Source organism: Xenopus laevis, chromosome 4L (assembly GCF_017654675.1).
Source record: "Xenopus laevis strain J_2021 chromosome 4L, Xenopus_laevis_v10.1, whole genome shotgun sequence".
Lineage (NCBI taxonomy): Eukaryota > Metazoa > Chordata > Amphibia > Anura > Pipidae > Xenopus > Xenopus laevis.
Window position 1 is genome coordinate 24898268 of NC_054377.1, and position 14528 is coordinate 24912795.

At 39.7% G+C, this 14528-nt stretch overlaps 1 protein-coding gene across 2 annotated transcripts in view; it reads left to right on the forward strand.

The window, feature by feature from the left end:
- The window catches only part of LOC108713890 (serine/threonine-protein kinase MRCK alpha), a 60968-nt gene extending 47152 nt beyond the window's left edge, over positions 1-13816 (forward strand). For both annotated transcript variants that reach the window (XM_018257578.2, XM_018257579.2), the window contains 15 exons: positions 480-545; positions 984-1089; positions 1345-1478; positions 2367-2494; positions 2569-2650; positions 3381-3597; positions 5071-5133; positions 5331-5924; positions 8990-9087; positions 10183-10267; positions 10477-10597; positions 10881-10998; positions 12037-12115; positions 12200-12285; positions 13045-13816. In XM_018257578.2, coding sequence (XP_018113067.1) covers positions 480-545; positions 984-1089; positions 1345-1478; positions 2367-2494; positions 2569-2650; positions 3381-3597; positions 5071-5133; positions 5331-5924; positions 8990-9087; positions 10183-10267; positions 10477-10597; positions 10881-10998; positions 12037-12115; positions 12200-12285; positions 13045-13089 — 2022 coding nt within the window. In that variant the 3' untranslated portion in view covers positions 13090-13816. The remainder of the gene's footprint in view (positions 1-479; positions 546-983; positions 1090-1344; positions 1479-2366; positions 2495-2568; positions 2651-3380; positions 3598-5070; positions 5134-5330; positions 5925-8989; positions 9088-10182; positions 10268-10476; positions 10598-10880; positions 10999-12036; positions 12116-12199; positions 12286-13044) is intronic.
- Positions 13817-14528: the final 712 nt, after the last annotated feature.

The window sequence follows — 14528 nt, forward strand, 5'->3', positions numbered from 1 at the left end:
ATTTGGAGCGCTGCTGAATAAAAAGCTAAACAACTCAAAAACCACAAATAATGAAAATAAAATGAAAGCAAATTGCGAATTGTCTCAGAATATCACTCTCTACATCATATTAAAAGTTAACTCAAAGGTGAATCCCTTTAAGCTGCCAATTTGGCTCCTTCAGACTGACATCTTATCTGCCTGTGTATAGGTCCATCGTAGAAGGCCTGCAGTGCGTTGATGGCATCCTCTCCCGATGGGCCTGCATAGGCCCCACAGTATGAGCTGATTGTGGCCCAAAGATCAGCCGCTGTGGACCAACACGTAGGGGGCCAAATAGGGCTTAGATCACCAAACAAGCAGATCTTTGTGTGTATGGTCAGCTTTAACCTGTGTATAGGACATCCAATTACAATTCTAGCATGTCTGCCTGTATTGTGATGCTGAACATTTGGCATTTTACAAGTGTACTTAATTGTCCTCTATGTTTTTCTGCTTAGTCTGTTAAAAATAAAGTCAACCGGAGATCTGCTGGCTTTGACACTATAGAAGAGGCATCTACTAAGGTACCCATTTAAATATTATTATTATATCTTAATATATATCTCCGACATGTTCCACAACACAGAAATTGTTTATCATTCACATCAGTCCCCTTTCCAGTGGAGCTTACAGTCTAATGTAGCTTTTGCATTCACACAACTCGCTAAGGGTCGCTTTCATCAGGAGCCCATTAACCTCCGCACTGACACAGACAGCAGTTATAAGCACAACACCACTGTACACATATATGTGAATTTATATTTCATTAGGTAGATATCAAGCATGAGCCCTAAGTATGTGGATTTATGACATTAAGTAATTTACTGATTTACCCCTGGCACTAAAGGCCTGACTTGTTCGGTGGAGATGATTTTTTCTTTGTATTATGTACTATTTTAGCTGTATTGTTGATGCTATTGTATTTAGATGCATAGTAATTATAGCCTATTGACTTATAACAGATGACATCCCACACATTTAAAGTGAAAACCTTTACATCTCCAACAAAATGTCTGCGTTGTACATCTGTTATGATTGGATTGTCTCGCCAAGGATTCTGCTGTGAAGGCAAGTGGCAGTAACAGATGGCTTTGCAGTTACTACAGGTTGTGGTGTTGTATAAATTATGTATAATATGCCATTAAACCAGCATATGCTGAGTTCTATTTCGTGCACCCATTAGGTTTCCAATGCACATTAATGTATAACAGGTGTTAAGCTATCCTTCTACTAAGATCCTCTCAATCTAAATAGAGAATTCTTTTTATTGTAGCCAGCTTAGTGTTTGTATGTTTGTTTTGACTCCTATAAATCTTTTTGTAGTTTGTGGGTATGTGTGCCATGTATCCTGTTCAGAGAAGGCCCCGATTTGCCCATCTCCTCCTAGTCAGATCAAGAAGATCCTTGGAGTGGATCCAGTAACTGGCAGTGGCTCTGCACTGGAAGGATCTCTTTCGGTAAATCTTTTATATTCATATATGGTAGAACCAGATCTTTCTCTTTTCTCTCTTTATTAAGGGGAAATAATGCTCTGATGGTAGTGATGTCCAGCTGTGGGCTGATTTGCTGGATATGGGCTAAATAGCACTTATCAGAAGGAGGGAGTTGTTTTTCCTCTCACTTCAGGGTATTGTTTAACTGGGACACCAGGGGCCCACCAAAAAACCTTAGATCAGAGACCCACCCAAAAACCTTACACCTGGGGCCCACTCTCAGAATTATTATTCTTCCTCTCCTCACTCAACCTCTATTCTCATAGTCTCTTTTCTTTACACACTATAATCTATTATTCCATCTATTTGGCCTCTTTGTTCTCATAGAAATAGGGAATGGCCATGAAATAGGCTAAATGTTTAGCAGCATGAGAGCCCACTGACACCTGGGCCCACCGGGATTTTTCCTGGTGTTCCAGTGGGCCAGTCCAACACTGCTTCAGGGTCTACATGTGAAGAGACACAAATCAGATTATCTATATACAGTGCAAGAGGGATTCAATGGGATCTTGAAACCGTTTCTCCCAAGGTGCACATAGATGCACAATAAAGGCAATACCTGCCAAACTGCTTGACTCTATTGGTGCATTTTAATTTTTTTTATGTTAGGATGGTATCAACTGCATCATTTCAAATTTTAGAACTTTTAACTAGAACACTATTCTGAAGTGGCTGAACAACCTTTTAGGAAATATTTGTTTTAGCGCTTTTCCAGCAACAGGGTTCCCTAAAAACCTTGTTAATAAAAAAAAAAAATAATGTTTTTTGTGTTTGGCAATTTAGATCTGCTCTTGGTTGGACAGTACATACTCCCATGAATTAAAGCTGATTTTTTGTGAAATGTGTCCATAGGTTCCCAAGCCTGCTGGAGTTAGGAAAGGGTGGCAAAAGGCATTTGTGATTTTAAGTGAATTTAAGGTCCTTGTATATGATGCCAGCCCTCCGTGTAACACAACTATTATACAGGCTATTGATATGAGGTGAGTAGTCAAGTTCTGGCACTGCTCCTATGAGCCATGTGTAAGTCCTCACAGACTTCTTGTTTTTTTTCTAGGGATGAACATTTCTCTGTTAGTTCTGTATTGGAATCGGATGTCATTCACGCCAACCCTAAAGATATTCCATGTATTTTCCGAGTAAGTGGTACAATTAAATTGAGAAATATTTTGTAATTCTATTCTGCTATATATTTTTTTTTGTCCTAGCAGTGCAACTATAGATAGAGCCCATCACTACTATAAAACATACCATGTTTTAAAGTGACTCATAAAACTAAGTCATTCATGGGGCTTTGTGATGGGACAGAGTAATTAAACATGGCTAGGGCCCTGTCCCCATTCTTTTGGGGTTGGGGCTTATGGACAAATAATAATAATGCTCCTAGGTAATTATCTACTTTTTCTGAAAGGAAACATTATTTTGCCATCTCAGTAGGTGATGGTGAACTTCTCTCTGCCATTCTGGTTTTGCCTCAGGCCAGGTAGTATAATGCTCACCCTTTGACTGGAGCTCACCCTCTACTCTACTGGCTAGAGATTAAAAGGCATGGGTCCATCCAGAATATATATATGAATTATAGCATACTATATAATAAAAAAAAAAAAAAAAAAATATATATATATATATATATATATATATATATATATATATATATATATATATATATATATATATATATATATATATATATATATATATATATATATATATATATATATATATATATAATTCAGGTTATTTTGTTCTTAAAATAGTTATTTTATTGTTAACCTTGTAAATCTTTTCATACTAGAATATCTGACTATAAACTAAATGGCAAACCGAACAGAATTTTTACCTTCACTTATATTGTTCTGATATCCACAGATCACGTTCTCTCAGCTCTCCTCTCCACCCACCACATCCTCCCAGTTACTGCTGGCAGAGACTGGGGAAGAGATGCACAAGTGGGTGCAAGTGCTGAAGGAGCTTCATGCACTCCTGAAGGAACAGAGACACCATGATCAGTCTGTCCGTGTACTGAAAGAGGCATATGACAGTGCCCTGCCTCTTATACGCACTGCTCTATGTGCAGCCATCATCGGTAATTGAAAAAGCAGGGCAGAGGAGTTGGGGATTTGTTTTATTCTTTCAAGGGGAGCTATCGCAAAAATGAAAACTTAATATAAGCTTCAGCATACTAAAATATTACGTTTTCTAAATACAATCAATTAAAAATTCTGTGCCGTTTCTGAAATAATCAAGTTTATGTTCACTATCCCTCTCTCAGCATCTGTTTCTCTTTATTCTCTCTTCATGCAGGAGCTGGGTGTCATATAGTCATTGACAATTAGATCCAATATATCTTATAGGGGGGCTCCTTTTGCCTAGAAGATGTATTAGAGCTCACTCTATTAAAATCACCAGACATCATGTCTCTCTACATGCAGGATTTGTGCAAAAGGCAGTTATTTTGTTAGATTTTGTTTGTACTGGAATCAGTTACTTGAGTGAGCTCTAATTTATCTGCCAGGAAAGGAAGCCCCCCCCCCATAAGATATATTGGATTCAACGGTCAATGAATATCTGACACCCAACTCCTGAATGAAGACAGAATGAAGAGAAACAGATGCTGAGGGAGGGATAGTGAAGATAAACTTATTTCAGAAACAATGCAGAATATTTAATTGATTGTATTTAAAAAGTTTCTTATTTCAGAATGATGAAGCTTATATTAAATTTAAATTTTCGCGATAGTTCCCCTTTCATAAAACAAAGTCTAAATCTCAGGCTGTATGGTAAAGGTTTTCACAGTGTTAGTTCAAGTCCCCTTTGTGGTCGAGCATTTGGCTAGACCCACTTTGCAAATAATCAGAATATGTTTATTTAGAAACGTGTCTGTAACAGTCACTCGTCTATAGTTTTGGACTACCCATTGCATTCCACCCTCAGTCCCTGGCTTTGAGCTCCACTTGGGAGCCAGCCCACTGTTTGGGGACTACTAATTTAGTGCAAAAAATGAAGCTAGCTTGAAATATGTCCTGTGAAAAGCAAAGTAACTGTGAGACACAAATGTTCATGTTATGTCCTTTACTTGCTTAAAGAACCAGCAACATTAAATTTGTTTATTAAGAAATAACTTACAGAAACTCCGCTTGCGCTCCTCTTCAGAAAAGGCGAACCATCGTGCGGTGCTCGATTTTTCCTCCCTGCATTCCATATAGGAGATAGCCAAGGAGGAGAAATAGAGCGCCGCACGATGGATCATCGCCTTTTCTGAAGAGGAGCGCAAATGGAGTTTCGGTAAGTTATTTCTTTATAAAGATTTAGATATTTCAAAGTTTAATTTGTCTTTGTGGTTTTTTTTCGTTGTATATTAACGAATTTTTTTTAAAACCAAATTTGATGTATAATACATAAGAATTTTAAGAAAAAAAAAATATAAAAAAAAAAAATTGATGTTACTGGTCCTTTAATGGCTTCAGTGTCAATGGACAATGGATGGAAATCTTCTATTAGAGGAGAATATCATATTATATTAGAGGTGAATATTCATTAAAATATTGTTTTCTTTCAGATCAAGAACGACTCACTCTGGGAACTGAGGATGGACTTTTCCTTTTGCATGTGAATAAAAATGGTGGGTGAAGTGCTATATGTTCTGTTGCTAGATTTAAAATTTTTCCACATTAACCATGCTATGCCCTTTAAAATAAGCTAAAGCCAAAGTTTTTATTGAATATAACTTTTAATAAGAAATGAGAGCAATCCTACAAATAAACAGGCCATGTTTATCCTTTATGCCTTTACGCTACAGTTTGTCCCTTTCTTTGACAGAGATCACACAATTGGGGGATTGCAAGCGAGTCCTGGCTCTGCGCTCTGTTCCTGAGGCTCAGCAGCTGGCTGTGCTCTGCGGAAAAAGTCACAGTGTTCGCCTATTCTCTTGGGATCTCCTCCTTCTCCCAGACTCTACTGGCACGAAAATTCCTGAGGCAAAAGGCTGCCATGCTATCACATCTGGGCTTGTTTGCCAGGGATCCTCTCCTGTGCTCTGTGTTGCCTCCAAGCGCCAGGTCTATTGCTTCCAGCTAACCAGCAACAAGGGCTCACCACGGAGAATCAAAGAATTTCAAGCTGCAGGGGTGGTGCAATGCATGGACATTTTGGGTGAACGTCTTTGTGTAGGCTATTCATCTGGTTTCTCCCTTCACCCCATTCTTAATGAGGCTGCTCCTATTCAACTACCACACCCAAATGAGCCTAAATTTACATTTCTATTGCAGTCGGCACCAGATGCACTGTGCGCAGCTAGGGTGACACTTAGTGAATTTTTGCTCTGTTTTTCAACCTTTGCTGTCTATGTGGATTCGCAAGGAAGGAAGTCACGGACACATGAAATCATGTGGCCTGCTCCACCGTTAGCCTGTGGTGAGTTTCAGCTTCACATTGTTGCTAAGCCTGTATGTAGTTGCAAGATTTTTGCCTTTAAAGTAACAGTTACAAACTGTCACTGGTTGCTTGGAAAAGTCCATATTTTTCAACCAACCATTTTTATTTAAATGGAGTTCTAACAATACAGTCATATAAATTAAGATTCCCTTGCGTGCCGTGGAAAGAGTTGCAGACACTTTCATCCTCACAATAAATAAGCAGCAAAAGCGGAGTTACACCTCCGACTATATATGGAAAACATACCCTGTATTATCAGGAATTGAAAATAACGATGCTTAAGTCAATTAATGGGCTAGGGATATGCCTGATATGTATCAGACAAATCACAGAAAATCTGTTCCAGCTCCAATGCAAAAGTTGACAGTACAGGGACATCTAACAGAATTACAGAATTTATAAAATAAAATACAGATCAACATGTAAAGAACATTCAATAAGTCTACAAAAAAGTTTACATTTCATTTCTTATTTAACCCTTCGGAGGTCCTTGTCTGCATTGTTAAGATGAAAAAAACCTTATATAAAAAAACCGTATATAGAAATTCACCTAACTCTGTGAAATGTTGTGTTCAGTATACACTTCCTTGCTACCTCCTGGTAGTATGTACAGGCAGATATTCATAGTAGGTACACATTTGCTATTAATATCCGCATATTATAAAATATATACCTATACCTCTAACAGTTTTCAATTCGAACCTATGGAACTGTCATAATGTGCTGTTTTTCTAGTTATCTAATGATCAGTACTGTTTGATTCTCCCTGATGTCACAATAGAGTTTGGAGGTTTTGAGCATTAAAAGGGATACCCTCATGGGAAAACATTTTTTTTTTATTTCAAAATGCATTAGTTAATAGTGCTGCTCCAGCAGAATTTGAAATCTGACATGGGGCTAGACATATTGTCAATTTCTCAGCTGCCCCCAGTCATGTGACCTGTGCTCTGATAAACTTCAGTCACTCTTTACTGCTGTACTGCAAGTTGGAGTGATATCACCCCCCCCAGCAGCCTAACAAAAGAACAATGGGAAGGTAACCAGATAGCAGCTCCCTAACACAAGATAACAGCTCCCTGCTAGATCTAAGAAGAACACTCAATAGTAAAAGTCAAGTCCCACTGAGACTGATTCAGTTACATTGAGGAGGAGAAATAACAGCCTGCCAGAAAGTAGCTCCATCCTAAAGTGCAGGCACAAATCACACGACTAGGGCAGTAGGGAAACTGACAATATGTCTAGCTCCATGTCAGATTTCAAAATTGAATATAAAAACATCTGTTTGCTCTTTTGAGAATTGGATTTCAGTGCAGAAGTCTGCTGGAGCAGCACTATTAACTGATGCGTTTTGGAAAAAAAAAACATGTTTTCCCATGACAGTATCCCTTTAAGTAAATAGCATGGTGGGCAGAAAGGAGCTAAAAATGGAACCAGCTGGTAGCCCACCATTAATAGGGTGGGGACAATCCTCATTTGGAATGACCAATATTTACAACATTGCTGTGACCCTTTATCAACCCTGAATGCTCTGAGTGGACTTACTGAAGATGGTAAATTTTTTTAAAGGAAAACTATACCCCCCAAACAATGTAGGTCTCTATAAAAAGATATTGCATAAAACAGCTCATATGTAAAATCCTGCTTCATGTAAATAAACCATTTTCATAATAATATACTTTTCTAGTAGTATGTGCCATTGGGTAATCATAAATAGAAAATTGCCATTTTAAAAAAATAAGGGCCGCCCCCTGGGATCGTAGGATTCACTGTACTCACAAACATACCAACAAACCATACATGTTAGGTCACATGAGCCAATTAACAGACAGAGTTCTGTCTTTTGCTTCCACACTTCTTCCTGTTACAGTTAGAGTTGTATTATTTCTGGTCAGGTGATCTCTGAGGCAGCACACAGACCATCACTAAATGGTGGCTCAAGGCAAGAGATGTAAAAGGGCAAGATTTACTTAAATATATAGACCAGTTTGGTAAGATTCTTTAATATGCCACTTAATATGATGTAAACTATCTGTTGCTTAAGTGTTCATTTTGGGGGTATAGTTTTCCTTTAATAATGTGACAATGGATGATATATCCTAGTCCATTACTGATATAGCAGAGCAATTAGATCTTCAGATATCAACCAATCCATTTGGATTTTGCATAGCGATGTCTTCCGGTACCACCTACCAGTCCGCTGCTTTTCTAAACAATGTTAAAATCCACTCTTTCTTGCTGGTAGTTATTGCACATCAGGAATTGTGATCATTATGGTGTGCTTATGGAGAACCATAACGAGCTAATCCTCCTTCCAGGCTATTTCCAGTTCGTGAATATTGCTCAGTAATTCAAATGCCATCCATTGACCAGAATGCTGAGGGCTGCGGTTTTCCAGATTAAAAAAAGGCACTGTGTTTACGGCTAGTAAACACAAACAATAGGATTGTTTTGCTATTAACAAGGGTTTATCGTATTACTACAAGAGAAAATGCAAATCTGTGGTAGATGACATTGCTCTATTTTGAAGCATTCTGGATATCCGGTTTCCAGATTTTAGATCCTGTATCTTTAGCAGCTTAAGGCTAAGGGCACAACTGGCGATTCGGGGAGATTTAGTCACCTGGTGACTAATCGCCTCTTCTTTGGAGCGACTAATCTCTCCAAACAGCTTCCCCTTTCTTCCTCCAGCTGTAATGAAAAATCGCTTGCGGCATGGCACACGCTGCGCTTCGTATTCCGAAGTCGCCCGAAGTTTCCTCGTGAGGCAACTTCGGATTACGAAGCACGGCGTGTGCCAGGCAGAAGCTGTTCTGGGAGATTAGTCGCCCCAAAGAAGAGGCGATTAGTCGCCAGGCAACTAAATCTCCCCGAATCGCCAGGTGTGCCCCAACCCTAATAGAAGCTGTTTACTATTCACACAGATGGGAAGAATTACAACATTCTTGCAGTCAAACTGCCCACTGGAGATCCCTGGGTTAGCAGGCTTGCTGGCTGTGACTTTATTAATATTACAAAAATCTGAAGTGTCAATGTTTTCTCTTCAGTATACACCGCTCCCCACCTCACAGTCTTCAGTGAGAATGCCTTAGATATTTTTGATGTCAGGAAAAGTGAATGGATTCAAACAATTCCCCTCAAAAAGGTAAGTGATGTTTTTTTCCCCCAGTACTGTAATCTAGACATTTGTCCTGTTAGGGCAGGACTAGATGATGTGTTTTGACCCGACACGTCGCTATGCGACTAAATGGATGCGACATGTCGGATGGTTTAGTGAAAACGGAAGTGAAGGAGAATCGCACGTAAACAACTACATTGATCCGACTGTTGGATCAACAGACGGATCAATGTAGTTGTTTACGTGCGATTCTCCTTTACTTCCGTTTTCACTAAACCATCCGACACGTCGCATGTGTTTAGTCGCATTGCGACGTGTCGGGTTAAAACGCATCATCTAGTCCTGCCCTTAGCCCACAGAAGCTGTAGCTACATATATGAACTGGTATTGTTTGTGCAATGTGCCCAGTGTTGCCTTGAGCATTAGTGTATGTATGAGTCTCAATCAACAGACTGGCTTCCCATCTTATTGCAGTTTGTCCAGGTTTAAAATCTTGTCTGTCATTGCCTTCAGTTGGCGAGTATATGTGGCCAAGCAAATGCCCACAACTTCTTGCCATTTCTGATCTAATTTGCTAGTTAGTGCCATTGGCTGAACAAGAAGTCCATGTGGATGACAATATTGTTCCTTCAGTTGGTAGGGTGGGTTGGTGGGTCTGATAAACTGACTGTCTATCCATGTATGGAAGTCTTTAATAAGACAAACGGTCTTTTGGGCACCTTCTTCTGATGTCTACATAATACTTAGTTAATTTTAATGTGAATAAAACGCTTTACTCTTGGTGATGATTGAGACAGACAACCTTAAAAAAAAGTTTGTAGGGGTGCACAATAAGGGCTGTAATTGGTTATTTGGTAGTCCTTTTGTGAACTGGTAGCTACAGGAGGCTCTGTTTGGCAGTAAATGTGATCTTTATGCCTCAGAAATCCAAAAATGAGCACCTGCTTTGAGGCTACTGGGAGCAAAATCAGGGGGTTGGTGAGTAACATGTTGCTCGTGAGCTAGTTGGGGATCACTGTTTGCTGGTGCAACTGGTACATTTGCGCTATAAATTAGAGCTAATGCTGGTTATTCTATAATTGTTATTGGATGTAATCCCATATTCACTGTCTACTCACGCAGGTTCGATCTCTAAATGCGGAGGGTACCCTTTGTGTATTTGGAAGTGAAAAGGTCCGTTTGGTTTATCTAAGGAACAAGCTTGCTGGTTAGTGGCACAACTTTACCTCCTCTACTTTATTATTGCTTTTCACTATTCTTATCCACCAGGGCATTGTGAAGGCACAAATGTCAACTTGCCCTCCACTTGTTGTAACACTACAAGTACCAGGAGCCTCAGCCGGACAGATTTTGAGGCACTGCAATTAAGATCTGAATAATGATACACTAATCCTTGATTTTTTTCCATTGACATAGATCAAGATGATTTCAATGTGCCAGAGACCTCAGATAATAGCCGGAGACAAATGGTTAGGACCAAAAGCAAGAGGCATTTCTCCTTCAGAATCTCGGATGAAGAACGGCAACAACAAAGAAGGTGAAAACAGCTGGAAATAGCTTGCTAAAAATATTGCAGAGGAACAGATCAGGATGAGGTTTCACTAGTTTATTTGGGGATTTCCTCTGATGCAATGCTGCAAATCTACTCCTATGTATTTACACAATTGGTAGATAAGCATTGCAGGGTCAGCACAGTTACTATTATTGTCTACAGATTATACTTTTGGGTTTCTCTGGTGTGGTGCCCTGTATCTCCACTACAAATTAGAAAAGTACTATGGCTTTAACATTTGTCAAGTAAACTATTTTGTCATACACAGAGTGCTGATGAAAAACCCTGAGTTGAGGTCAAAGTTGATCTCCAACCCCAAGAACTTTAACCATTTAGTTCATGTTGGGCCTGGTGATGGAAAACATCAGTTAAAAGACCTGGCAGTGGTAAGTGTATCCCGGCTGCTGGCACCAATACACAATGGGCTCTCACAAAATGATGCAATTGACACAAACAAAAGGGATCAGCAAGGCAGGCTTTTACCAATGAGTTAGGATGACTGGATTGCATCTGTGGGATGTAAATACCAGCACAGATTAATAACCTATCCTTGTAACAGTATATTTACTACTCACATCTGTGAACTGAGCAGAACCTAGGTCCCTGTATGTTGTTCAATTATTTAGGCTGAAAGAGATTAGCCCATAAACACTTAACAGAACATTATCATCTACCCTCTTATTCAATAGAAAGAAAAAATTACAAAGCTGCAGATTCTGATAAAGGCTCCTTTATTGGGATGGTTGAAAATCCCATTGAGTGATGAAAGCTTTAGACCATGGATATGTTTCTCTAAGGCCCTGGGCTTGGCTTTGCTGCACTCAGTTTGCAATTTTTCTGCAGGCTGAAAGAAGTGGATCCTGCTCCCTTCTGCATCTCCCTGTAGCTGTATTGACAATCTCAATTTCTGCCGGTTTGTAGCTACTTGGAACAGAAGTGGAGATAGGCCCAAAAATGTTTTTTGGCTGATCTCCACTACCTACAAACAGGCGGAAGGTGTGATTGTCAATACAGCTACAGGAAGATGGAAAATGGAGCAGGTCTGCTTCTCTCAGCCTGCAGAAAAAATGAAGGGTGAGAACAGTGGAATCAACACTCTGTGGGCCCAGGGCTTAACAATGGTTCTCTTGGCCAAATAAGGCAAATGTCTGCTAGATTGATGACCTTGCCAAACAAGAATTTTTCCCATTGTATGAACAGCTTTTGATTCTTTATATTGATCAAGGAAGAATTCCAGAATTCCTTTTGAATATTGACTACAAACTTTCAGATTCAGTCATCTGATCATTCTATAAAATTAAAAGTAGGATCTGAACTCCTGCTCCTCAGTGAAAGCCACAGTATAACAAAGATAATGGAGTAGCAACACCATATCTCAGGGCTGTTACTACAGTCTCGTTTTTTTCAAATTTCTCCTTTTTTAGGCACAAGAGGAGAAACGGAGGAGCAGTGGGCAAGATGTGTCTGCTTCAGCATCATCTCTTTCTTCCAGTATTGACAATGGTAAAAGCCACACAGTTCTGTTACGCAATCCGGCATAGTGGCACATGCTAGGCAAGAAACTCATGCTTGTTTTTTATCTTACAGTAAAGCGGAATTCCAGCAGCTCCCTATCAGAGGACTCGCTCTCCTCTCCTCAAGGGCTAATGCTGTCATCAGATATTCTGAGTGAGGTAAGAGCATGTCTTTGCATTTCTTCAACTCATACAAAAACAACCTTGCCTGAGATTGGCTTGTGAAACTGTGAAAGCACAGTAGCTTGCAGTACTAAGCAAAATCTCTTTCTAAAGAGAGCTAAGAGAAGCACCATATATACAGGCAGAACTAATAGAATTCTGCCTAATCTGATGATTCAGCAGTAACAGCGAGAGATATTTGGGTGCCTATCAAATTTTTTTGACTTGGCAAATTAACAAGCTGACTGATATCATCTTCCACCGTACATGCACTGAAATCGTTTCGTACAATATCTGTGCGTGTGCATGGGCCCATGGGTGCCTATTTATAAATAAAGCACTGCCCCCAAATGGCAACTGTCTCAGCTTGCTCAAGCAAAAAGTAATTGGTGCTGGCCCATCAACAGTACTTTCTGTTCAACTGAATTGAAAGTTATCTAGGTGATTAGTAAACTGAAATCGCTGCCACAAATATGCAGTGTGTACCAGTGCCGGATACAAGAGTACCAAGAAATGATTTCCTCCAGGTAAGTATAGAAAGTGCCAAAAATAATATTTTTCCTTTGACTAATATCACAGCTGGCAGAAACTTCCCAAACTGCCACATGCTGGCTCCTATAGACTTTTATAGAAACCACGTTTCACTACTCGTTCAGATAGTTTTCCATTACATTCCACAGGAGCATCATTCATATTACATAAAGAATAACCACAGTGATGGGTCTGTCATTGTCTTACCCTTGCCATCTTTTTCAGATTGCTGACCACACAGGCCTAAACCTCTCCAGCACCTCATATTAACAAGTGGAGGAGTCCTGGGCCTAAGGCTAGAACCCACAGTCTGTATAGTGATGAAGAGGGTGCCTTAATGCCGCTTTCACAAGCAGTGACACCAGGACTCTCTGAGGAATTAAAAGTTCAGGTTAAATGAAAGTTTATAGTTTAACATTTACAGATTTGTTTAGGTTCAGCTCCCTGGGAATAAAGTGCCTTGTACTCCCAACCCCTGTTGTACCTTAAAGAAGGATGCAAAGGAAAACTGTCCCATGGGCTGCTGAAGAAAATGAAAGAAATTAGCAATAAACAAAGCTCCAGCTATATACTGTAAATCCCAACAGCTCAGCAGGTTCTGGGGGTTGATAGTATTTATGGCTATCATGGCGCAAAAGTGTTTCCATATTTATCTACCTAGTATTTCACATGAATGCAGTGTTTAGAAGGTACTATTAAGTTTTGCTGCTACATAACAGGACACTGGGTCTAGGAAGACTGACCTTGGGAGGGAAAGTAAAAACTGGCATCAATGCAATAAAATGTGATCAATAGAAATGAACGGTTTTTACTTCAGCTAAATTGCATATTCACCTAATGTACTGCAGTGCCTTCACCTCATCCAGGTCAGGGTTCACTAACAAGCTTATATGCACCTGACTTTACATGTCTGTGTTCCCAAAATGAAACTACAATGGGGAAATGCTGCCTGTAGCTCAAGTGCACCTTTTGTGACTAAAACAGCAATGTTTTTTTTACCATTAATGGGCTCTTTGATGTATTTTCCTTAAAGGAGAACTAAGTCACTAGTGGAGTGTCAGTGGGTTATATTCCTCCCAATAAATGTAACTAGAGGTCAGACGTTGGTATTTTTTGACCACTTTCTGGCTTTTCTAAGCCAGTGATCCCCCCAACCAGTGACTCACGAGCAACATGTTACTCCCCAACTCCTTGGATGTTGCTTTCAGTGACCTCAAAGCAGGTGCTTATTTTTGAATTCCAGGCTTGGAGGCAAGTTTTAGTTGTATAAAAAGCAGGTGTACTGCCAAACAGTCTCCTGTAGGCTGCCAAACCACATAAGACCCCTCAAATAGCCAATAACAGCCCTTAGTTGGCACCCCAATTACTTTTTTTATGCTTGTGTTGCTTCCAAATTCTTTTTTACATTTGAATGTGGCTCGCGGGTAAAAACAAAAGATTGGGGACCCCTGCTCTAAGACAACTGAAACTGGGTTCATTCTCGCTACAGTTATCGCTGAAGATGTTTAAAGGAGAAGGAAAGCTAACAAAGCAGTTTATTGCCAATAGATTAGCCACAATAGTGCAAGATAGGACACTATATTTATTCTGTGGAATGTTGTACCACACCTGACTAAAAGGCTCTAGAAGTTCTCCGTTTGTTTCGGATAGCAGCTGCCATATAAGCTTGGTATGACATCACTTCCTGCCTGAGTCTCCCTGCTCACTCA